General features: G+C 37.3%; 1 protein-coding gene across 1 annotated transcript in view; it reads left to right on the forward strand.

Moving 5' to 3' along the window:
* Window positions 1-26,315, forward strand: part of LOC124445395 — a 50,885-nt gene that overhangs the window by 210 nt on the left and 24,360 nt on the right. Inside the window, 45 exon segments of the mRNA XM_046996118.1 lie at window positions 98-218; window positions 776-863; window positions 1,491-1,716; window positions 2,150-2,563; window positions 2,716-2,785; window positions 3,064-3,188; window positions 3,465-3,593; window positions 3,697-4,074; window positions 4,773-4,941; window positions 5,045-5,323; window positions 5,976-6,104; window positions 6,583-6,767; window positions 6,877-6,990; window positions 7,997-8,815; window positions 9,145-9,453; window positions 9,582-9,911; window positions 10,321-10,768; window positions 10,962-11,070; window positions 11,346-11,874; window positions 12,201-12,357; window positions 12,441-12,667; window positions 12,861-13,265; window positions 13,709-14,182; window positions 14,268-14,618; window positions 14,741-14,979; window positions 15,156-15,399; window positions 15,533-15,646; window positions 15,748-16,126; window positions 16,268-16,470; window positions 16,622-16,933; window positions 17,072-17,341; window positions 17,464-17,637; window positions 18,065-18,319; window positions 18,411-18,746; window positions 18,886-19,017; window positions 19,249-19,587; window positions 19,939-20,841; window positions 21,140-21,262; window positions 22,034-22,414; window positions 22,986-23,153; window positions 23,853-24,098; window positions 24,271-24,441; window positions 24,722-24,934; window positions 25,229-25,493; window positions 25,761-26,311. Coding sequence (XP_046852074.1) covers window positions 98-218; window positions 776-863; window positions 1,491-1,716; window positions 2,150-2,563; window positions 2,716-2,785; window positions 3,064-3,188; window positions 3,465-3,593; window positions 3,697-4,074; window positions 4,773-4,941; window positions 5,045-5,323; window positions 5,976-6,104; window positions 6,583-6,767; window positions 6,877-6,990; window positions 7,997-8,815; window positions 9,145-9,453; window positions 9,582-9,911; window positions 10,321-10,768; window positions 10,962-11,070; window positions 11,346-11,874; window positions 12,201-12,357; window positions 12,441-12,667; window positions 12,861-13,265; window positions 13,709-14,182; window positions 14,268-14,618; window positions 14,741-14,979; window positions 15,156-15,399; window positions 15,533-15,646; window positions 15,748-16,126; window positions 16,268-16,470; window positions 16,622-16,933; window positions 17,072-17,341; window positions 17,464-17,637; window positions 18,065-18,319; window positions 18,411-18,746; window positions 18,886-19,017; window positions 19,249-19,587; window positions 19,939-20,841; window positions 21,140-21,262; window positions 22,034-22,414; window positions 22,986-23,153; window positions 23,853-24,098; window positions 24,271-24,441; window positions 24,722-24,934; window positions 25,229-25,493; window positions 25,761-26,311 — 12,603 coding nt within the window.

Consider the following 26,315-nt stretch of genomic DNA (forward strand, 5'->3'; position numbering starts at 1 on the left):
TGTTGAAATTAGTTTATCGGTGTTTCATATGTCGAGGTGTTTAAATGTCACGACGATTGATAGCATAATCCCATTATTTCTCCAACTTCTATTTCAGGAAACTGCGAATGCACTTCATGTGTGAAATCTTGTTTTGATTCTGTTGGTTGCAATCCAGGAGAAGTGCTTGTTGGAAATAATAGTCATCCAGTGTGTGTTGCCTGTCCAGTGGGCCATTAGTAAGCAATAGACTTAAAGTGTATTTGTGATTTTTTATTTGAATGTATAAAAATTGTTGTTGTTCAGTGTTATTTATAATTAGTTTTTCTTTATATTTTAGTACTGAAAATTGCAATTATTAACCTTGCATTCGTTATTAGTTCACAAAATTCTTCTGTTCTGTTTTCCTTGACAACCAAGTCATTTTTTGCTATATTATTTATAATCTAAACATTGAAGGATTTTGTTTGAAAACACCAGCACTTTGTAAAATTGCATTAACCAAAGTAATTTTTCTATCGATATAGTTTCAATTTTTAAGAAGTGATTAAAAATTTTGCCTAAATACAAAATATTATGAAATCACGATTTAGGACAAGCGATTCCTGAGTAGTGCTGTATATTAATAATTCATGAATTTTGCAATCACGACACAAGTTACACAGCATCACATTCTCGTATACCGTCTTTCAGTTGAGTAATGTTGTAAAAGATGTTGTTTTTGCTTTTGGTAATGAAAGTTAGTGAATTGTAATGAAGAAATTGTTGTGCAATCTTAAACATATTTGATTTCTAGCTGTTTAGGGGGACAAAATGCATCGGAAATTTGCCCTTTTGGAACGTACAATAATTTGACTGGCCAGTCAGATGTTCAATCTTGCAAGGTCAGGAATAATCTAGTTTTTTTTTCCAAATTTTCAAGCCCAAAATAGGGATGAAAATCTTCATCAACAAGCTTTTTAATGAAGGGTATTAAAGAATTATCAAGAATTTCTGAAGGTCTGTTGAACCCAGTTTTTGAGTGGTTCTATTATGGCATTAAATAATAAAAAAAACAATTTAGAAATAAGCTGGATTGAGATCACTTTTTTAAGCAAACCAACATTCTTCCTGACCACCTTCCATGGTGGTTGAAATTTTTTTATAGCTTTTATTATTCATTAATGCATCTTCTGCATTGAGCTCCTTTAAAATTAATTGTTGTCTGCTAATATTAATATTGACCTTCCCAATTATCAAGGCTAGCTATTCCACTGTGTGGAAGAAACATCTGTTGATGTTGGCACTATAATTACAGGCTGATTGCACGAATAGAATTGCAAAATCTTTACTTATTGTCTCCAAAAGCATAGCCATCTAGCAAGTTTTGTGATGCTATGTATATTTTAGAATATTTTATAGCATGACCAAGGAAGTGGTTTGCTATGTGCAACATTTCTCGTAAAAGAAATTTGTTATCTTTATAATTTAATTGTTACATTGTAATCTTTGGTATTTGATTTTTACTTCAGGATTGCCCTACTGGTCATTATTGTCCAACAACTAATGTATCACCAATTCCTTGCGAAAATGGTTTTTATTCTGATGATAAAAAACAGACCAAATGCTCCCTTTGTCCTGAAGGTTACCGTTGTTCTAGTGGAAGCGATAAACCAATAGCTTGCTCTCCTGGAGATTTTAGTCAGGCTGGAAACAGCACATGCTCTTTTTGTCCTGGTGGTTATGAGTGTATTAATGGTGAGTTTATCATTGTAGATGTAAGTAATTCATTATTGGTTATGACTTTATGTTGAAGTTATGAAATCGATCCTTGAAAGTTACTTGTCGGATCAGTAACTTTCCTTGAAAAGGCTATCTCTGTCCCTTTCCCTATCACCTCTGTCTCCATCGCTATTCTCATCCCTATTCCCATCTATGTTTCTATCCCTATCCTCATCCATATCCCCATCCCTATCCCAGTCTCTATCCCCATCCCTATCTCTATCCCCATGGATCCCTATCTCTTTACCAATCCTTGTCCTTATCCTTGTCCCTGTTCCCATTCAAGTCAAAGTAAACCCTTACCCTACTTTCCTGTCTCAACAAAATGAATAGGAAGAATTACTTGATCTGTGAAAAATTTTTTGATCATCCAACATACCGTATCTAATTTTGTCCGTCATTGCTAAAGGAACTTCGCCAAGACAATGTCCAATTGGCACATATGCTTATGTTCGCTCTGAAAAATGTTCTATTTGTCCTGCTGGTTTCAAATGCAGTCGTGCAGGACTTGACGCCCCTGAGAAATGCGAGGAAGGGTATTACAACAGTGTCCCTGGTCAAGATAGTTGCGTGGTATGTGAATCTGGCAGAGAATGTGTAAACAGAATAAATTCATTGCCATGTAAGGCTGGTTATTACAGTGGTGAAGGACAAATAAATTGCACTCGTTGTCCGTCTGGAACATACAGCAAGACTTTAGCATCGGTTTGCCTTCCATGCCCAGCTGGAAACGAATGTTTGGATCCATCCTTGCCACCAGTCAATTGTTCCGAAGGTTTTTTTTCTCGAAAAAGTGATGGTGTCTGTAAACAGTGCGAAGCAGGTGCGTATTGATAATGATATGATTGATGATGATTTAAGGTGCTTTGTTAATCTTTTTATTTTGAATTGCGCTTCCAAGTTTTTCGTTTATTTTGTTTGTATTTGATACGTAGGTTTTGCAGTTATTAATATATAGCCATGCTGTTCATTTAGGAACATTAAGCTCCTCATTTCGGACAGAATGTATTCCTTGTCCACCTGGGTATTATTGTCCAATCGCCACGTAAGTAAACCCATATCACCCTGGTTATCGTCGTAAATGTCTCACCATATAGGCATGTATACGTAGGATTTTACGTTTGTCATTTAATATTCTTACCATTTTCTACGTTGCTTCTAATGTCAGAGGAAAGTTTATCAGTTGATTGGTAAACTTTCAAGTGACTGGACAAGACATCGGAATTGTTAGAGGAGAATATATGCACATAACATCAATCTTTTATTAGCAAATTATGTTAAATCGAAATATTTTAACTAAATTGACTTATTTTGGATTTGTAGGCTTTCAAAAGTTCCCTGTCCTGCAGGAATGTATTCATTAGGTGGAGCAAAATACAATTGCACAGCTTGTCGTGCTGGTACTGCCTGTCCTTACAGTGGATCTTCTCCCGTATCATGTACTGGAGGTAAATATTTATGTTGAACAATGTACATTCTGATGCAATGTTGTCTTCTGTTCTTTTAAACGAGTGGGAGACACGACTACACTGGTAAAGTAAAACTCATCGTATGTTACATTTTGTGCAATATTCTCAATACACTCTATTTTTGCTGTAAATTTCAAGTGTTTCAAAATATTTCCAAATCGTTCTTTCACTTACTGCGGAAGAATGCTAATAAGTTTGTACATTTTCATGTCTTGGATTATTATGCATATATTTGTGCGTTTTTCGTTTAATTAGGTACTTATTCTGAAGATTTTTCTGTCGAGTGTACGGTTTGTCCTGCTGGCTACCGATGTCCCAGAAATGGACGGCCAGAACCTTGTCCTTTTTCGGCTGATGCTGGATTTTACTACAGCACTGCCAGCAGTAAGAGCTTTTCCATTCATAATTTATTGTTGTAATGTTGAGAAGATATTTTGTTTGACATGCAGTGCTTTATATTTGCTTTTGATTGTTTTACCTTCGTTAGTGCTTGACTGTGTAAAGTGCCCAAACCGTGCTACTGGTCGAATATGTTCTTCATCAAATGTTCTTCCGAGCAGTTGCAAAAATGGGGAGATACCGAATTACAATGGAACATTTTGCACTCCATGTCGAGCTGGATATTACTGCTCAGCAGCAGCAAATTTTGAAGAGAAAAGTTGTCCACAGGGTCAATGGAGTTTAGAAGGCTCATCTCAATGTAGTAATTGCCCCCTTGGATTTGAATGTCCTACAAAAGATAACCTTCCAAAAGCATGTTTATCTGGCTGGTATGCATCAAACAAGAACTCCCTTTCATGTACAAAATGCCCCGCAGGATTTTATTGTGCAAATAGCAAGAGTTCTCCAAAGCTTTGCCCTAGCGGTAAGTTTATTTGCCATCGTATGTATTTTCTCTACAACACAAAAACGAAAGAATTAAAGTGATTTTAAGATGTGTCAGTGTATGTGTATTATTTTAATATATGACGTTATTTTACTGACATGGGTACACTTTACTACACATATATTATTGCATGTATCATTTCATTAAGCCAGTTGCAGTACGAGTAATCTCATCACCTCAAAATGCGTAATTCAAATTTAACGAACGGTTGCCTGCTGAAAAAAATGGACAAAACATTTGAATGTATAGATGATTCAATATTTATAGAGTGATGTGAATGAAATTATTTGTCTTTTTACCCTGTAATATACAGAAGTTTGTGTAAGGGAAAGTACAAGAAATTTTTAGTTAAATTTCAAAGGTAAAACAATGCTGTATCTTCGAATCAAGCATTGTTCACATGAATACCAGAGTCTTGACGTTATAGTCTCGGAAATCTTGTTTCCCAGACATTCTTCGTCGCAGTGTCCTTTTTGCATGCCATTATAAAATTTTTGATCAATACGTAAATATTTGCATGTACTGTACATTGTAACGTACATCATTTGCGGCTTTTGATATTGCTGTGGGAGTTTGGGTTTATAATATTGGAATAGATTTTAGACATTACTTATGCTTCTTGATATTGAATGAAAATTTTCTTATTATGTTTACTTATTTTTGTTTTTTATTCGTAGGTATGTTCAGTAATGCTGGTGAAACGGTTTGTACTCGTTGCCCACCAGGTTATGCATGCGCAAATGCTTCTGCTGCTACCAAAACTTTATGTTCTGCGGGAGAGTATGCTACTGGAAATGCTATCAGATGCACGATTTGTCCACGTGGACATTATTGTCCTTCAATAAGGTTTGTCACGTGTTATTTTATTTTTAAATGAATAAATATTATCACGTATTGTATAAATATGTCGTAAACTTGTGATTAAAACTTCGGTTATCATTTTGTATAGGCATGCTCTTGAAATTCCTTGTTCTCTTGGAACCTATTCAAATGGCGGTCAAGCGATGTGCACAAATTGCCCCCCGGGTAAGATGTGTCCATTTCGTGATGGCACCGGCATTCGTGACTGCATCCCGGGGGAGTATTCAATTGGAAAAGCAATCAGTTGTACACCTTGCCCCATTGGTTTTTCATGTCCAAATGTCACGAGCAATTTTAAGATTGCATGTCAACCTGGGACATTTTCAACTGGAAAACAAACTAGCTGTACAAATTGCCCGGCTGGCTCGTAAGTAAAACTGGACACTCTAAATGTTGTGCAGTAATGTTTACTTATATATGTACTTATATATGTGTATATTTATGTATGGAAAGTTTATGTGTGACGATTCTCCGTATAAAACAGGGCTCGATGAGCGAGAGCAGAGCGTAAATATATGTAGTAATATTGAAAAAAATCGAGAAAACTACAGTTTCATCCCGACAGGCCTGTTTCTTCGAGCAATCACGAAACAGGCTTGTCGGGATGAAACTGTAGTTTTCGTGATTTTGTTCAACATCACTACATATATTTATATATATGTATATATTGTATTTATTCGGGTCATAGCAACATAGGTCTCATTATTTGACGCGCGAATAAAATTGTATGATACCATTAAGCTAGAATATTACTTGCCAGTTTCATTATTGTCACTCTTTTTTCATATGATATGGTATTTTTTATGGTAATGTTTTATACTTGAGATTTTGTACGTAGCTCCATTTATAAATTGTATTAATATTGCTGCATGTTACTGAAAAGAGTGCATAGAATTTGAATAACTTGTGATAGGTAGACTTACTGGAAAAGCATATCTGACATTTTTCAAAATGATTCGCTTACCCACTTTTAATGCTGCTCATTACTCTTGATGTAAACTGTTATATTGTGTTTATAGATATTGTCCGAGAACGGATATGAATTTAAAAGTTGTTTGTGAGAACGGTTATTACTCAATATCCAATTCTTCAAGATGTACGCGTTGTCCTCCTGGCTATAAATGTCCATACAAAAATCAAGATATACAGTAAGTATCTTACATAGTTACACGGTGTTGATGTTGTTTAAGTAATAAAACACGTTTACTGTTTTTGCATAGGCTTTTGGAAACCGAGGAGGTCTTTGGAGAACTTGAGAGCAGATCAGTGCAAGCCTTTGACCGAAGGTTGAGGGTTCAGGGTTGTACCTGCTCAAAAGTTCTCGCCAACCTCTCCTAGGTTTTCATAATCCACTGCGAACATGAAAAACATCTTTTATCTCTTTTCTAAAATAAGAATAATGCAAAACAGACAAATTTTAAACAAACGTTTTGATTTTTCCTCTTAAATGTATTCATGATTGATTTGCAAATTCTCATTGGTTGATTGATTAATCTGATTGGTCGAGCTCTGATCGGTTTGTATAGCGCCCGCGTTGGTTTGTTTTTATAAACAAAAAGAATTTTGAATTGCGAACATGTTGCATTTTTTGTTCCGACGAGAAGATTTTCTTTCTCACTTTTTTAGAGAGTTGTGCCCAAATGGTACGTACTCTCTTGGGGGTCAAATCGATTGCAGCAAGTGTCATGCTGGGTTTTTCTGTGAAAAAAAAGATGCTGGCCCGCAAAAGTGTCAACCTGGATACTACAGTGAAAAAAATTCACCTACTTGTAAGCCATGTGAAGCAGGATATGAATGTTCGAACCCAGCAGGTATATCAATTTTATGACTGTTTTATGTATAGGTTATTTCCAATTTACGTAATATACACAGATGATAAAATTTTGTGTCCTGTATTTCTAATTGATTTGCCATTTTTAGTTCCTGTTAAATGTCCAAGTGGAACATATTCTGGTCCGGCCTCTTTACTATGTTATGCTTGCGATGCTGGCTATATATGTCAAGAAGGTTCGTCATCATCAAGACCCTCTCAAGGTAAGTGAAGATTATATTTATATATACCTTATTTCCTCATTGTGTTTTGGATAGCGTTTATCAAACAATTGCGTGCTGGTAGAGGGCAAAGGGCCACAACCCCTCCCGAGCTTTTAATTTTTGGGGAGCGCAGAAATAAAAATATTGGGCATCAAATTTTTATTTGGATTAGTAAAACGCTTTTGAAATCATACAGTTGGAGGTAGTATTTCATTCTCCAAAGTCCAGGAAATGGCATTTTCGAATATTTTGATTTAAAAATTTGCCGAGGAAGCCTGCCCCGGACTTCGCTAGTGTGTCTCGCATTTGGAGTGCTCCGCTTCTGCTTTTGGTCTTTTTAAAGTGTTAAATTTTTTTTGGCACATACCAGAAAAATTGTTACCCGAAATACCAGTGGTTATCAAATGTAGACCTGACTTACCTTTATGTTGACGTATTTAGGTATAAGTAAGCCATAAAACGCATTATATCAACTTGATAATTAGTTTTCCACAAGGTCTGTAGCGCCTGCAATGTTTTTTTGGGGGAGAGGGGAAAACGTATAATGACTTTTACATTTTACTAACTTACTATTTAATTGTGCAAACAAAGACTATATTCTTGAAAATATTGTTTAATTCTGGGAGTGTGTAGACAGGGATGTGCTGGCCACCGACGAGACAACGAAAACTTGTTATGGGCCCCTGGCTCTGTTGGCCCCTTCATGGGCGTAGGATGATCGATAATTGGAGGGCTCATATTCTTTTTGCTTATATGGTTGTTATAATTCATTCAAAATAGTGAATTTTAAAGTTTTAATCCTACATTCGAGCCCCTCAAATGCTGCCATTAGTTGTTCTTTTTGAAGTTCCAGCACGCCTCTGGTGTGTGACTCTTTGCTCCCCAATTTTCAGTGAAGATCAATGGCTATGACGTCGTTTATTTGTGAAGTACACACTTCTACATGTTTGTATGGACGTCGTTTCCGTTTTTATAATACCATATAAATACACACTTCACAACATAGGTATTTGTGAGTCTGGAGGTTGGTGTGATGGCAAAACTTTCTATTCGTGTCCAGTTGGTTCATACAATCCTCACAATGGATCCACGTCCTCTATGGCATGTATCCCTTGTCCAGCTGGTTATTACTGCATGAACAGTGGTTTAAATTCATATTTAAATTACATTTGTCCTGCTGGTTACTTCTGTCCCATTGGTACAAAACGTAACGACGAATTTCCTTGTCCTGCTGGAACAAACTCAAGTCTGACAAATCAAACATCAATTGAAGCATGTAAACCTTGTCCCGAAACTTTGTATTGTGTTCGTGGTTCGGAAGTTGGTCAAATATGTCCTGCTGGATATTTCTGTCCTCAGGGTACAGGAGCCCCTCGTAGGTTTGCTTGTCCCATCGGAACATATAGCTCTATCCTTGGGCTAAAGAATGGAACAGAATGTATTGAATGTCCAGTTGGCCACTACTGTCCTGATGGATCGCAAAACCAACCCACCGTCGCTCCCACTCCGTGTCCTCCGGGTACCTACAACACGAAAACAAGGATTGGATATCTTTTAAATTGTGAACCCTGTCCTTCTGGTTATGCATGTCCACGTTCGGGTCAGAAGATATACAATGATACTTGTCAGGAAGGTTACTATTGTCCAAACGGCACTATTTCACCATCCCAATATCCTTGTTTTCCTGGTACTTATACTAACCGTACTGATCTCACCAGCGCAGAAGAATGTACTCCTTGTCCACGTGGTAAATCATGCGGCTGGGGAACGGCTGTATCTTTCAACAAATGGAAGGATTGCCAACAGGGACACTACTGTCCTCTGGGTTAGTGACAATTTATAAATATTTGGAAAGGAAGGGAAGAGTTTATAATAATATAATTGCACTCGTGTGTGGAATCGAGATTTTTTTAAGTTATAGCATAGAGACATGTTTTTACAAGCTTTCTAAGGTTAGAAAGTTTTGTTGCCAATACAAAGAGCTTATTAGCTTAGGATGAAAAGCAATTTCAAACGAAACAATACATATGTGAAGACATATGTAGCAGTTTCTGATAATTCATGACAATGCGTTTTAGTTAAAATGGCGATTCTAGATATTAGCAATTCAAGCTATTCAATAACTTAATTTTTACGATGAATTTCCATACTTAGGCACAGCATCTCCAACAAAATATCCTTGTCCTCCTGGAACGTATTCAAACAGCTCTGATCTTTATGCACCAGAGAACTGCACTCATTGTCTCAAGGGAAGCTATTGTCCTGGAGGAGAACCCTATCCACGTGGGTTATGTCCTCCCGGGCATTATTGTCCTGTCCAAACGAAGTTTGCTGAGCAATTTCCATGTCCAAACAGAACGTATAATGTTCACTACGGAAAATGGAATGAAAGTCAATGTGAAGAATGTACTTTGGGTCATTTTTGCGAGCTTGGTACTGTTCAACCAATCCCTTGTCCTGTTGGTATGTTATTAAATATAAATAATGCGTGTTTTTATTGTCTGACGTTCGATGTTTGCTACAGTTGTCCGATGGTTCGAAAATCATTTGAAATTTTTCTCCATCGTCATATTTCAATAACATTTCATTAGGTACGTACATGCCATATGGAAAAAACGTGACAAGTAGTAAATCCAATGGTGTTGCAGCTGGTTATCAGGCTGATTGTCTTCCTTGTACGATGGGATTTTACTGTCTTAATGCAACTATTTCACCATTTCCATGTGGTAAAGGAAAATACAGTAAATCTGGACAGTCAGTCTGTCGCTCTTGTCCCGCTGGACGTTATTGCGATCTTGAAGCTACAGGATTCAATGAAATGGAAGTAAACAAGACATGCCCTGCTGGTAAATATTGTAGTGGTGGATTGAAGGATGTCAACGAAGCAACTGATTGTTCAAAAGCGCATTATTGCCCCCAAGGTAAGCAAATGAATTTATCTCGACCAACATTATTGTAACAAGTATTGATTATTGCAGCAATTATTGATTATTGCAACAATTATTGATTATTGCGAAAATTATTAATTATTACAACAATTATTGATTATTGCACCAATTATTGATTATTGCAGCAATTATTGATTATTGCGACAATTATTAATTACTGCACCAATTATTGATTATTGCAACAATTATTGATTATTGCGACAATTATTGATTATAAGAAACTTTTAAATGCTCTGTATGGTCGGCAATTTTCCTTTGATATTAAAGTGCTAACAGGTATGGAAGTGATGTTGCTACAGTACAAATCATATCAGTAGGATTAAATATCTTCTCATGTCAACATCTTGCATCTCTAAAGATACCTCACTTGTCTACGTGTTAGGTGTTGCAAAAGAGATACCGTGTCCTGCTGGAACGTTTAATCCTGAAGTAAACGGTTCAAGTATATCATCATGTCTACCTTGTACCGCTGGACATTATTGTTTAGAAATGTCGATCAACCCTACAGGGTATTGTGAAAAAGGATATTATTGTCCAACTAACATTACAAACGGTGTGTCTGATTTGATTATTGGTTCGTACGGTCCCAAGCAAATTCCTTGTCCACCTAAGACTTTCCGTAACATAACTGGTGCTCGTAACACCAATGACTGTTTCCCTTGCCCGCAGTCATATTATTGCCGACAGGGTAGCGAAACACCCGAAGTTTGTCCACGTGGATATTATTGTCCTCCTGAAGTAAGTGAGCCTCAACCATGTCCGATTGGAACGTATGGTGAAAGAGCTAAACTTAGTGCACTACAAGAATGTACCAATTGTACCAAAGGATGGTATGTAATTCTTTGTAGCAGAGATATATACTCTGTCATCTCCCTAAATTGTTATTTGATAATGGGCTCATGATGAGGACTATTCTAATTTCAAAAAGTCATATGACTTTTTGTGTGTTTTTTAAACAAGTGTTTTAGAAGTTACACTTTAGAAGGAAAGTTTTTTTCTTTAAAACAACATCTTTTACTACAGGTATTGTGATGCTCCAGGTTTGCCAACGCCACGAGGTCAGTGTGATGCCGGCTATTTATGTTTCGGTGGTGCCAATACCAGTTCGCCCACGGATGGTATAACTGGCATGGTGAGAAAAAATTTAGAGCATGTTTTCTTAAAAAAATTCAACTGGTTGCATGATACAAAGTATATTTATATTTTGAAGCACAATTTTGCTCGAAAAATTTATTCCGTGATAATATCTGATTTTCTTACCATTGTTCTTTTTGTTACTATTGTTCTTTATATTACCATTGTTCATTTTAATACCATTGTTTTTTATTTACTTCCAGTCTTCATTTTGAGCATTCTTTGTTCAGTTTGACCATTTTGCGAGAAATAAACTTTTGTTGTAATATACAGGTTTGCCCACGTGGAGGGTATTGTATCATTGGATCATTTGAATCCAAGGCTTGTCCTCCAGGGACATACAGCGTGACAGGTGGAGCTACAAATAACCAGGATTGTGCGCAATGTGACGAAGGTTTTTACTGTGCTCAGTCTAGCCAACCACGTCCTGATGGTCCATGCTCAGCTGGTCATTATTGCGTTAATGGTTCAAGAACACCAAATCAGACGCAAACAGAGCCTGGCTACTTTAGCCCTGCTGGATCATCTGCACCACAACCCTGTCAGCCTGGCTTCTACAATCCATTTAATAAACAAAGTGAATGTCTCCCTTGTAAAGCTGGTTACTATTGTCCGACCAACAAGATGATTCACCCCATAGAATGTAGGAGAGGTTTTTATTGCCCTCGTGGCAGTGATCGAGAATATGAGTGTCCACCGGGTACATTTAATAACTACACCAAAGGATCATCTCTGAACGCCAGTTGTGCTGCATGTCCTGCTGGATCGTACTGTCAAAGTACTGCAAATGTCCTTCCAACAGGTAAACGTCGTTCTATTTGTATCAAAACAATATAATCTGTTCGTTTTTTTAGCTGATGCTATTGTGTGTTACACAATATTATAGTAGTTTTTTAATACTTTTAAATACACATATGTTTCTGCAAATACGTAATACTTGGAAATAAAAATCAACGCATTGATATTACCAAATTAACAATGTAGTATGGCAACAAAAATATTTTAAATATGTAATGTATGTACTTCTAAAAGGTCTTTATGGAATATATTAGATATGTAGTGTTGAAAGGCGTAATATGTATTTTTACTCAATAAAATAGTACCAAAATAGATAGTTGTATTTTTCAGGGGAATGTAAAGCTGGTCATATTTGCTTTGGTCGAGCTGAGGCAAAGGATCCCGCATTTGTTAAAGGAAAATTGGAGTGGGGTAAACGATGTGATCCGGGCCACTACTGTCCACAAGGTACTACGTATCAGATACCTTGTCCTCAAGGAACATATAGGTAGAAAATTATCATTATCTTAATGCAGATAAACCTTTTTTCGTATCCCATGCACCGTACATTTGCTCCTGTCTTCTTCTTAGGCCAACCAACGGTGGAGAAAGTAAAAATGATTGTATTCTATGTGACGAAGGAAAGTTTTGTAACGGTACTGGTAAACACGAAGTAACTGGCGACTGTTTACCTGGCTATTATTGTCTACGAGGTTCATATCTGGCCACACCAAACAATGGTAGCAATGGTGGGCAATGCCCGATGGGGAATTTTTGCGAACAGGGATCCAAGACTCCCGATAATCCCTGTGCGCAAGGTAATGTCATATTCGTACGTCTAAAACATTAATATGAACATCGTGTTGGTTGCAAATTATTATTAAAGACGTTAAAAATGCTTTATCTACTCGAAAATGTTGTACGACGTTTTGTGTTATTTAAATAAAGGTAACTCCATGTTCTACCCTATAAATTACATTGTTAACAAGTCATAATGGTGATAAAATTTAGGCTACTATGCTGATGAATATGGCTTGTCAAAATGCAAGGTATGTCCCGCGGGAAAATACTGTCCTCGTGGTTCGAAGTTTCCTCAAACTTGTCCTCTTGGATTTTATTGTCTTATTGGAGATGATATCCGAGAAACAGGTAACCCTGTACCTTGTCCAAAGGCAACATTTGCTGCTCGTGAAGGCTTAAAAATGAAGACTGAATGTACAGATTGCACACCTGGACACTATTGCGATCAAGAGAAGTTATCACGTGTTAGTGGAAATTGCGATGCTGGTTATTGGTGTAAATCAAAGGCAATTACGCCTAATCCTATTGATGATGGAAGTGGTAATTTTGGACCATGTCCATCAGGGGGATACTTTTGTGAAGCTGGTTCATCAACACCTGAGCGCTGCCCTGTTGGTATGTAAAAACAGTGGCAAAGCCATCCTGTAAATTTGGTTCGGCTATGCAAAATTTCTCTGTGTCTACTCTATGTAAAACATAAAAACAATAGCTTTCTAAAGTAATGAATAATTTTAATGCTCTGATATATACAAAGCAACACCAACACTTTTACTGTGTAGAAAGTACTGACAATTTTATTACAAGGATCAAAAATGCTATGTGTTTACTTAAAATAAAAAATGCTTTATTCAGTGGAGTAGCTAGCTCGCAAATTTTTTCGTGCTGTGCAAAGTTTTCTCTTTTAATTCACTGCAAAACAAAAGATTTTTAAATGATAATGATTTTATGATAACGCAGGACTAAATTTTGCAGGCTGGCTATCCTACTGGCTTTATAAGAATATATTTTGTGATGGAATATTAGTAGATTGATGATGGCCATCTTGTTACTTTTTGTAGGCACGTTTGCGAAACCTGGTCGAAATAAGTTAAATAGTGCTGATGAATGTGACACGTGTCCTCCTGGATATTATTGTGCATATGGTAATCAGAGTAGTCCTACTGGAAAATGTGCTCCGGGCTATTATTGTAGAGAAGGATCTCATGTTCCAAAACCAACAAATACCACACTTGGAGGGAAATGTTTTGCTGGTCATTTTTGCGTGGAAGGCAGTGATTGGCCAAAGCCATGTCCAGCAGGAAAATATAACGATGATATTGGGAAAGAAACGTGCAAAAATTGTCCTGTTGGCTTTTTCTGTCCTATAAACACTACATCCCCATTTCCCTGTCCTCCCGGGTACTATTGCCCGCTAAATTCTATGATCCAGGACGCCAATCCTTGCCCTCAAGGAACATTCAATAATCTTACATCACGCACATCCTTAAGTGATTGTCAGGCGTGTATTCCTGGCTCATATTGTTCAACTAAAGGTACACGATAACCTTCGCAATATATAAATTACGCAGCTTTATCTGGTATGTTAATGTTTTTATTTCAACAACTTTCTATGAACAGGTTTAAGTCACGTGACTGGTCCTTGTGATGGAGGATATTTCTGCCGCAACCGATCGATCAGCAAGACGCCGGGAAATCTTGAAGAAGGTGGAGGACCGTGTTTGCCTGGTACTTATTGTCCGCCAGGCTCTCCTGCACCAATACCGTGTCCACCTAGAAAGACATGTACTGGGTATACATTGATTCATCCAGATGGAGAATGTCACCCTGGTTACTATTGTCTTGGTAGTGCTGATACACCTACACCTACAAATGGTATTGTTGGTAATACCTGCCCACGTGGGGCTTACTGTCCTAGGGGTAGTTTTAATTACACACAATGTCCACCTGGAACTTACGTGGATAGCGAAGGTATGTAGAATTTTATAAAAATAAGCGTTTCATTTTCTTAAACTTTCTAAATGACAGCTTTTGTCTTTCTTCTATTTCACTTAATTCTTGGGTAACCTGGAACGACATGTTTTTTATTCCAGGAAATGTAAATGTATCTCAGTGTAACAATTGCACTTCTGGAAAATACTGTCAAGGATGGGGGAATGTAGTTCCAACAGATGACTGTAATGCTGGCTATTACTGCCCTCCAGGACAAATTGTTTCAAATCCTAACGATTACATCTGTCCCAAAGGACATTTTTGCGCCAAAGGTTCTACAGGACCATTACGTTGTGATTCTGGGACTTATCAAGATGAAGTAATGAAAGGATCGTGCAAGGTTCGTAACTATATTTCACCTCCAATTGCCATTGCAAAAAAATCTTCGTAAGTTTAATTGAAGAGACAAATACGAACAATCTTAACCAGAAAATACATATCGTATCAAATAATTTGTCTAAATTGCTTTGTTATAATTGCTATTTAATTGTTGAAACTTTTTTGTTTTTTATGTAGGTATGCCCTCGTGGGTATTTTTGTGACAATCGATTAAGTCCCGTTGTATTATATGAGAACAGTTCTTGTCCCGTGGGTCATTACTGTCCTGCTGGTACAAAAAGCGCATATCAGAACAAATGCCCACGTGGAACATTTAGTAATGAAACTGGATTGGAAAATATAACACAATGTCTTCCATGTCCAGGGGGGTATTATTGTGCTGAGCTGGGACAATCAACTTTTACATCTTATTGTGACGCTGGTACGTGTGTTGGATTTTGAAAGTATTCATATTTTTTTGTTTTATTCCTAGCCGAAGTTTCGGTTCTTATCCTATCCTTTAATTCTTTGCTCATATCTTTCAAGTTTTATATTTTAGGTTACTTTGTTTACAGGTTATTACTGTCGAAGTGGTGCAATTGTCAGCACACCAGAGAGGTATACAGATAATACTACAATTTGCCAACCTGGCTCTTTCAACTTTTCTAATGCTGGACCATGTCCTCGAGGTAAGGATACATATTTCGTTTGAACGGTGTTTAAATGGTGTTTATATGTTTTATGAAGAGTTTCCATTGGAAATGTAACGTCTGTGTTTGTTTTACTTTAGGTCGTTTCTGCCCGAAAGGCACTGCTGAGCCTGAAAAATGCCCACCTGGAACTTTTAGCAACAAGACTAAACTTACTTCACAAGACGAATGTGTCAATTGTACTGAAGGGATGTTTTGTGGTGAGTTCGGTTTGACCAAACCGTCTGGGAAATGCTGGGCTGGCTATTACTGTCCTACCGGTGCTGATCGCCCAGATTATTTGGTTTGCCCTAACGGTAGCTACTGTATTAACGGTAGCAAGTCTGGTGAACTGTGTCCATTTGGAACATACAGGGATATAACTGGAGGAAGAAATATTTATGACTGTTTTAACTGTACACCTGGTTGGTATTGTGATGGAGTTGGATTGGATAAACCTTCGGGTCGTTGTGGCGCTGGGTGAGTCTCCTTTGTGTATAGTATGCAAAAAAACCTCTGTTACAAATGAAGTAATTCGAGCTTCATTTGAATATTATTCAAACATTCGCAAGTGTACTATGATATTTGTTTCAATGATAAGTAATTGTTTTTATCTTTTAGTTACTACTGTCCATTTGGCTCAAAGTATATTAAACCAGTGGGATTTCAATGTCCAGTTGGTCATTATTGTCCTGGTGGGGATGCTGAACCTATACAATGTCGCAATAATACGTACGTAAACTATACTGGTGCTATCGAATGTGAGCCTTGTCCAGCGGGTTTCTACTGTGTAATTGCTGGTACAACTGTACCATGTCCTAAAGGTGAGTGATCGTGTATTTTGTAATTTGCACTCTGGATAATGTCGATGAAATGTCCGTGTATGGATGCAAACGAATTTTTTACTTTACCAATTTTTTTAATTTTTCCCAAATAGCAATTTAACTGTAGTCTCAATACGTTTTGCAATTGTAGGTTATTATTGTCCTGAGGGTACGGGAAAAGATTTGAAATCATGTCCTCGTGGGACATATGGACCTCATGAAGGGTATTATGACGTATCTCAATGCAAACCCTGTAATGCTGGAATGTACTGTGGCTCACCCAATATGATAAATGTAACAGCGAAGTGTTCACCAGGTCATTGGTGTGCATTCGGCGTTGATCGACCTAAACCTTATGGAAAGAATTATACCAATGTTTTATGTAACTCAACGTGTCCTCATTATGATGACAGTGAGACGGGTTTTGGAGGCGTGTGTCCTGTGGGACATTACTGCCCTGAAGGTATAAAAAGTATTAAAGGTCTTATAAGATTGTCGTATAACGATGTCTTTTTCTCTGAACAAACGATTTCTGTAATTTAACTGTGTTTCTCTGTTTACACCCTATGTAAATAAATAACTATGTAAATGCTATTTTTAGGTTCTTCTTGGCCTAAACCGTGCCCCGCCGGGCGTTTTGCTTCAGAAATTGGTCTATCTGCATGTAACTTGTGTATGGAAGGCTATTATTGTCCTGAAAATCAATCATCATACTACAGTTTCCCTTGTCCGAAAGGATATTTCTGCCCCAACGGAAGTAAATCTGCCTATGAAAATCCTTGTAAACCTGGAACATTTAATGGTCGTCTTCGTAGGACCAAGGAAAACGATTGTTTGGCTTGTCCGCCAGGGTACTATTGTTCAGAATCAGGTAAAATTTGTCTTTTTATCGAGCAAGAGCTGAAATACATTATATTTCATTTTTAAAAATATGTAGTACTTTCAACTTTTATTCTTATGCCGATATGACGTTGATTGGTAAATTTCTTGCAGGTATGGTAGAATCTAATCGAACTTGCGAAGCTGGTTATTACTGCAGACGAAGGGCGTCATCTCCCACTCCAAATCAAGGATATGATGCAAACATTTGTCCTCAAGGTCATTACTGTCCCATCGGAACAGGAGAACCGTACAACTGCCCTAAGGGCACTTTAAACAACAAAACAGGCAAGTTTATGGAAAATTGACGACAATTTTTACTGATACAAAAGACCTGTTTTTAAGTAGATTATGAACTTAGTGGTAAGATTTAATTATTCTTATCGCATTTCTGGTGGAACTGTGAAATGGAGTCGCATATTTTTATCATTTTAGTACTTGACAACTTTGCAGTGTTGTTATGTGTACGGTGATTAGTATAGGAACTATATATTAGACTATATTAACTTTTTCGAAAGCGTGTCTCTGATATTTTCGACATATCTATAGGTTTGTGCTTGTTTACCTTTCACTTACTTAATCAAGATAACAATGTGTGATCAATATTGTGATCGGTATTTTTTTAAGCTTTGCACTATTCTAAGATCCCAGTTACTGTAGCGGAAGTTTTCCTAGGAGTGGCGACTTCATGATGATTTTTTATTGCATATTTTAGCTCTTAAGAAAAAAGAGGAATGCCAAACGTGCCCATCCGGTTATTACTGTGCTGAAGCTGGCTTGAACACGACCAGCGGTCTTTGTGATCCCGGATACTACTGCCCTCCAGGCTCGGTTTCCAAGCACGAGAATCCTTGTCCTGCTGGAGCCTTTTGTCTATTGGGAAGTAGCGGACCAGAGTTATGTCCAGTTGGTACATTTCAACCTAACAAACATCAAGATCATATACTTGATTGTTTACCGTGCACACAAGGTTTGGTTGTATATTTTCATTTTATATCATTCATGCAGTTGTATAATCTTTACATTCATTCTTATTCCAAACCACGATAATTTTTTTCTAGGTTTTTATTGCGAGACTCCAGGATTAAGAAATGTCACTGGTCCCTGTGCTAACGGCTCATATTGCCCAACAAACTCCAGTATTCCCACTCCATATGATTGCCCTTCGGGCTTTCATTGTCCTGAAGGTAGCTCGAGACCAAAATCCTGTCCTGCTGGTTACTACACTAATTCAACTTCGCGTAGCGAATGTGAAATTTGTCCTTCTGGCTATTTCTGCTTACCGTTAACCTGGAATAATGGCGGTCGGACTAACCTGACAAAAGGCTACAAAATATGTCCTGCTGGTTTCTATTGTCCACAAGGGACTGGGGCCGATTTAAAACCTTGTAAACCAGGTATATGTGGCTTATTCTTTACTCAAATATCATCTCAATAAACTGTCATTTTTATCATTTTATGTTCCTCTTTTATGAGAATTCTCGCCCATTCATTATCATGATATAATTTTTTTGCCATGTTTTTATCAATTTTTAGGAACTTTCAGCAACAAAACTGGATTATATTCACATAGTCAGTGCGTTGATTGTACGCCTGGATTTTACTGCGATGGTCACAGTTTAAAGTCTCCGTCAGGACCTTGCGCTCCTGGATATTATTGTGTTTCAGGTATTAAAAGATAAAAATAGACATTAAGACACGTAGCAATAAATCTTGAGATGCTCAGAGCTGTTATGGAGGTGTTTTTTTTTTGAAAAATGTATTTTCTTAAGTATATAACTGCGGCACATACTTCGAGCTCAAATGTCAATTTTGAGGAGGAGAGAGGTCGAGGAGGGGGGGGGTGTATGTAATGGAGTGACTTTTTGTTTTTTCATCAAATTATTTATTTTGTCACAGGTGTGGCTGTTTCTAAACCGTACACTGGATCGTACAATTCAAGCAATTATACGTGCCCTCTAAACGTCTACCTTGGTCAATATATTGGTATTGGAGATGTATGTCCTAAAGGTCATTATTGTTTGGCAGAGACATCTTCACCGACACAGTGCCCATCTGGGACATATAATGATGAAGAGGGACGTAGCGTGTGCAAAGACTGTCCCGAGGGCTATTATTGTCCTCTAGGAACTGTCTCGTTTGTTCGAAACTTATGTCCAACTGGACATTATTGTTTGAATAAGACCAAACATGCTCGTCAATATCCTTGTAAAGAAGGAACCTATAATGCTTTAACAGGTATGATTTTACTGGGAACCTTGTTAGTTAAAACATTTAGCTTTTCCTGCAATCCAATTTCAGCACTGAAAGAGTATGAAGTGTATATATTGTAACACTAAGTGTTATACACGTATGTAAGATATTATATAGATGAGTACAATTGAGCTGTAAAAGATTTTAGTTTTGTAGGTTTTTTTGCCAGTGCCATCCTGTATGAGCATTTAAAATAGTGAAAATCGACTATTTTTTTAAAATATCAATTTGAAAAAACAAATTCCGAGAGCTGTGCAGGGATTTGAATGTCACAATTTAACGATTTCTTTCCAAAGTAAACAATTTTCCATTTAACGGCTATTGTGTCTCTATTAGGTCAGCAATCTGAAGTATCTTGTACTGCATGTACTCCTGGGATGTTTTGTGAAGGAAACGGACTATCTTGGCCAAGTGGACCTTGTAGCTCTGGATGGTTCTGTAACGGTAGTGCAACCAGGAATATGACGATAACACACGGCGGACAATGTGAAGCTGGTAACTATTGTCCCAGCAACTCTTCTAAAATGGAACCTTGTGATGGCGGTTGGTATTGTGCAAAATCGGGATTGTCTTCACCCACTGCAAAATGTCAAGCTGGTTTTTACTGTACTCTGGGTGCTAGCATATCAAACCCTATTGATGGTGTAACTGGAGGAAGGTGTCCTCCTGGTTATTATTGCCCAGAAGGCTCCAAATCTCCAAAACCGTGTGCTCCAGGTTATTATCTTGACACGTATGAAGCAACTAACAATGCATCTTGCAAGTTATGTCCTCTTGGTATGTTTTGTAACGGTACTGGCTTAGAAAAACCATCTGGTAATTGCTCTTACGGTTATTATTGCCCTGGTGGTCAGGAAAGCAATACTCCTGTGAATTATTCATGTCTCGTCGGTCACTATTGCTTGGAAGGTGATGGTGAACCTCGACCTTGTCCTTCTGGAACGTACCAAGATCGCAAGGGACAATCTTCGTGTCTGGAGTGTCCTAAACGATTTTATTGTAATGCTACTGTAGCTCCAGTCGTGAACTACAATTCGTTTGTGTGTCCTGAGGGTTATTACTGTCCACCTGGAACTAAATTTGCTAAAGAGTATCCTTGTGCAATTGGTACTTTTAATAACTTGACAGGACGTGCCTTGCAAGAAGAATGTTCACAGTGTCTTGGCAGGTACTATTGTGGTCATCCAGGATTGACTTATCCCAATACATTATGTGCTGCTGGATACTTTTGTAAAAAAGGTAAACTTATTTACAACTGTGCTTTTTAGTGTAATAACGTACTTAATACAACTAAGAAAAGCCGAACAAACCTTTGCTCAAATAGTTAACTCTAAGATTTCAGACCGTGGTCAAAATCTATGGTGCTATCTTTGCTTACTTTCACTCGAATCCTTTCGTTTCCTTTAGTTCAACTGCTGTCATGGGTTTCATTTGATATTTATTGCAATATCCTTTTAGAGATTAATTCGTCGGAGTTTGACATAATTATAGACGTAGACTTACGTGATTCCATCTTTTACATTTTGTTGTATTTTAGGAGCTAGGACATCTACACCTTCTCAAAATGCAGAGGCCAACATCTGTCCTGCTGGTCGTTACTGTGAAGAAGGAACTGATGAACCTAAACCGTGTCTCCCTGGGACATTTAGTAATCTTACAGGCGAGTGCGCTTCGTCTGTTTGACTTTTTGTCTCTCTTTATACTGGTTCAATTTGTTTTAGAGAAGTGATACAACGTAGTATATGTCTATGAAGCTATGTAAACAAATGATGACAAATGTAAATATTGTCTTGAAAAGTGCAATTGCCATGGTAAATGAACAAAAATTATAGAATTCTCAAGAGTTCTCAAAACTAATAGAAACCCAACAGTACTGAAACCCTAGAAAACCAAAAACCCATGAGAAAACAAGACAAAATTTGAAAAGTTCTGAAAAGAAATAAAGATGTGTGTCTCAAATTTGTAAACAGGTTCTTTTCAGAACTCTTTAGATTTTCTCTTTTTTCTCTTGGGGTTACTTGCTTTTGTCTTGGGTTTTTTTGTTGTTTTAGAACTGTTAGTTTTCATTAGTTTTCAGAATTCCTGGGAACTCTATAATTTTTTGTCGTCTACCGTGGTTTTCTGGTCTGTCCATTTTATAGTTTAATTACTTTTCGAAAAATTATCAATTATTTAAAAAGCATTTCATTCGATGAAGTAAACCATAACAACTTACTACGTGTCATGGTTTTATGTTTGATAAAGTACATGACACCTTAATTTTCACGTTCATTATGTATACTTTTATAATATTTTATGCTAGTTAACATTTTGAGCATGAAACAATCAAACCAGAATGTGGCGGGTTGAAAGTCATCTGATTAAACGCTCTTTCTCGTATTTTAAATACTATTGCAAATGCTTTTCAAGTTTATATGTAGTTTCTCTTTAGGTCTGCAAAATGCTTCGTTATGTACACCTTGTACTGAAGGTTATTATTGCAAGTTTCCTGGTTGGACCAACGTTACAGGACCATGCAAGCAAGGGTTCTATTGTCCCAAATATTCAACATCTTCACAACAAATAACATGTCCTCAAGGCAGTTATTGTCCTACTGGAAGCGGTCAACCAATTTCATGTCCGATTGGAACATTTTCCAATCAAACACATTTGTGGAAAAAATCTCAATGTACTAACTGTACGGCTGGCTTTTACTGTGACTCGGACGGTAAAACGTCGCCGTCTGGTAAATGCCAAAGTGGTTATTACTGTCCTATTGGATCAAAGAGCATGATGCAAGTTGACTGTCCAATAGGATTTCATTGTCCTTCAGGTATACTTACTCAATTTGATATTATTCAATGAACAATATACACATAAATTCATAATTTATCAACCTTTAGTATATCATTTGCTCCAGTTTTTGGTAAACTTTTAGTGAAATCTTTTCCTTTTAAAGTAAGAAAAATGTAAGACATTTTCTATGTTGTTATACGTGTAGTTATATTAACAGCAGTGAAAATTGCGAGCGCCTGAAATTTTGTACAAAGACGACGACCAAGAGGTGTAATCTAACCAAAGAATCACAAAATTCAACTTGATAATTTTCTCGTATTGTTACAATAAATTCTCCACAGATACGAAAAAACATGCGAATTAAAGTGAAGTTTCCAGCTGGAAATTTGCGTTAACTTGTCGTCCTATGAACACGGCTTTAAACCAATCAGCTTACAGTATTTACTTAAATTCTGTATGATACAGATATCAGTTTTACCCGCTGCTTAAATAAATTGGAGAAAGAACAAGATATTTTATCTGATACGTATAATAATCAACGATACGTTAAACACATCTACTGTGATAAATCTTATCATTACATTTTCTTCTATTTCTATATCATCCAGGAAGTGGAAGCCCTCGGGAATGTTTGCCCGGTCTTTTTACCAACATTTCTCGATCAGCAATCTGCCAGCAATGTCCAGAGAGATATTATTGTTTACCTCAGAACGTAATCAAAGGTGATCCACAGTCTGGCTATCGCATTTGTCCTGCCGGTTTCTATTGTCCTGCCGGTAAGCACTACTTCATATATAACTCACCTTGTCCCAGACTTCCACTGTGTGGTACACTATCAGTGCATGTATGTACTATCAGTGTATGTACACTATCAGTGCATGTATGTACACCATCACTACATGCATGTACACCATCACTGCATGCATGTACACTATCACTACATGCATGTACACCATCACTACATGCATGTACATTATCACTACATGCATGTACACCATCACTGCATGCATGTACACCATCACTACATGTATGTACACCATCACTACATGTATGTACACTATCACTACATGCATGTACACCATCACTACATGTATGTACACCATCACTGTATGCATGTACACCATCACTACATGTATGTACTATCAGTGCATGCATGTACACCATCACTGTATGTATGTTCACTATTATTGCATTTTTGTACCCAATCAGTGCTTGCACACTTTACGTACACACTAATTTTCAATCTGTTTTCCACTATGCTGATTTTTTGAAATTGGCAGGGGTAAAGTCACCTTGATGGATCTTCGAAAGCTATACTTTGATAGACATGGTGTATCGTGATCAAAAATAGATTTAATGAATTAAATGAGAATTCTGAAATGCGAGTTTTTCTTCCTGACGTATTAAATAACGTTCACAAGTTATAATTCTACTGCAGCTTTTTCTTTAGTTTCCTTTCACAATTTGAAACTTAGGAACAGGCGTGAATTGGAAACCTTGTCCGAAAGGATCATACAGCAATTCAACTGGTCTCAGTAAAGAGTCAGAATGTAATCCTTGTGACCGCGGTTATTATTGTGACAAACTTAATGCCACAAAACCGACTGCCAAATGTCTTGGTGGATACTATTGCGAGTCTGGTGTGGACAGACCTGATCCAATGCATGCTGGGAACAAAACCGATTTGTCGAACAATTGTAGCATATATGGACACCATTCAGGTTAGTTAACAGAAATGATGTTCATGTTATTAGGGTGTTTCTGTCAAAGTGCAATTGAAGTTTCAATGTTTTGGTTTGGACTTTTTGGAGATTATGTTTATGAAGATTTTATATGATAATATGAAACTTGTTGTATACTCGATCTTTGTGATTTATTTATCATTTGCTTTAGGCTTTGGTGGCATTTGTCCACTTGGACATTATTGTCGAAACGGAGAAAAATACGGTTGCCCTGATGGCTCTTATCAAGATGACCTTGGGAAAACGTTTTGTAAACCTTGTCCTATTGGTTATTATTGTCATTACAATGCTTCTTATTATGTTGGTAATGAGTGTCCTGTAGGTATGTTGAGTTGAATGAAATACTCTTATGCAAAAAGCAACATTCGACTTTAGTTAAAGTTGCGATGTCATCTGTGGATTAGATATCTAGGTTACATACGTTGAAATAAATAAAATAATGCTTATGGCATAAAAAATCTATGTTCATAAATTAATTTCAAGGCAATTGTTTTATATCTGCCTAAGTTTGCTATGTGATGGTACTTTCAACTTATCCAATCAGAATTGGTAATGTACAGTTTCAATATTAATCTTTGTAAATACTGTTTCTCGTAATACAGGTCATTTTTGTCGTTTAAATACCACTCGACCAAAAGAATATCCATGTCCACCAGGGACGTTCAATCCTAAAACAGCCCAAACCAATCATTCAGCTTGTCTTAGCTGTACTCCGGGTATGTACTGTGAAGGAACTGGCAACGAAAATCCAACTAATGAATGCTCGGCTGGATGGTACTGCAGTGGTGGTTCAGAAGAGCCTCAACCTGTTGCAGGTAGCATATAATTTTTTCTTTTGTTTGTACATTGCAGCCAGTTTGGAAAAATGTTATAAGCTCGATTTCTTTCTTTTCATATTGTGTTATGTATTATTCACGTCTTGTATTATGTCAGATGTATTGAATAAAATGGACATTTAGCATTTAGCAAAACAATGAACATGCATAGCAGCTTCAAGCACAAAGGCGATTTTTTGTAACACAAAGTCAGGAAGAGTTTAAGAATACATTTACATGTCAATCGACAACATTTTTCTCCTTGCTGACAAACATCCTGTATTTTTTGCCAAGGACGTTGTTTACGTGGGTATTATTGTCCTAATGGCTCCTCACATCCTTTGCCATGTGATCCTGGCTATTACTGTCAATCAGATCAGTTATCCAAACCTACACATGAGTGTGAAGCTGGCTGGTATTGTACATCAGCTGCCATTGAATCTCAGCCAACTGACAACAAGACTGGAAATATTTGTCCAACCGGAAAATACTGTCCAAAAGGAAGTAGAACGCCTCAACTATGTCCAATAGGAACTTTTCTTAACACAACCGGTAACAGGTATGTATATTTTTACATCAAGTTCACTTAATAAATTCTACTAATCAAAAAGCAACATTGAAAAATTTTGGCATAATATTTCCGTAGTTTTGACATTTTGTGATTTTTCGATTCATTGGAAGTGTATTGTTCCCCCCCGCCCCCCAATGTGTGAATGTTAATGTGATTGTTTAAAGTAAGTAAGATGCACTTATAAAGTTTTGCCGTCGTTGTAGCAGTAGATCCGTTTGTTTCTATTTTTAATGTTATGTAATTTTCATTTTTCAGAAACCTTACAGACTGTCAAGATTGTATTGAGGGTTGGTACTGTGGTGGATCTGGATTAACTAACCCCACGGATAATTGTGATTCTGGCTATTATTGTGATGGCCGTGCCACTAGAAAGGACTGGAAGCAATGTCCCACGGGACACAGATGTTCTGGTCATGATCAACCGGAGCCTTGTCCTCCTGGATTTTACCAGAATGAAGCTGGCAAGTTTGAGTGTAAACCATGTGAGCCTGGCTACTATTGTAGCGACATTCCCATAACACACTATCTCAATTATACATGTCCCACTGGATATTACTGCCCTCGACAGACTGCGTATGCAACCCAGTTTCCTTGTCCACGTGGAAAATTTAATAATTTGACAATTCGACGTGATGAAAGGGACTGCATACTATGCACTGGTGGATATTCTTGTGACGAACCTGGACTATCTTCTCCATATAAGCCTTGTGCTGCAGGTTATTATTGCCGACAGGGTGCAAATATCACGACACCAACCTATGGCAGTGATGCAAATGTTTGCCCTCCCGGATATTACTGCCCTGAAGGTGA

Source organism: Xenia sp. Carnegie-2017, unplaced genomic scaffold, assembly GCF_021976095.1.
Source record: "Xenia sp. Carnegie-2017 unplaced genomic scaffold, XeniaSp_v1 HiC_scaffold_22, whole genome shotgun sequence".
NCBI classification, from domain to species: Eukaryota; Metazoa; Cnidaria; class Anthozoa; order Malacalcyonacea; family Xeniidae; genus Xenia; species Xenia sp. Carnegie-2017.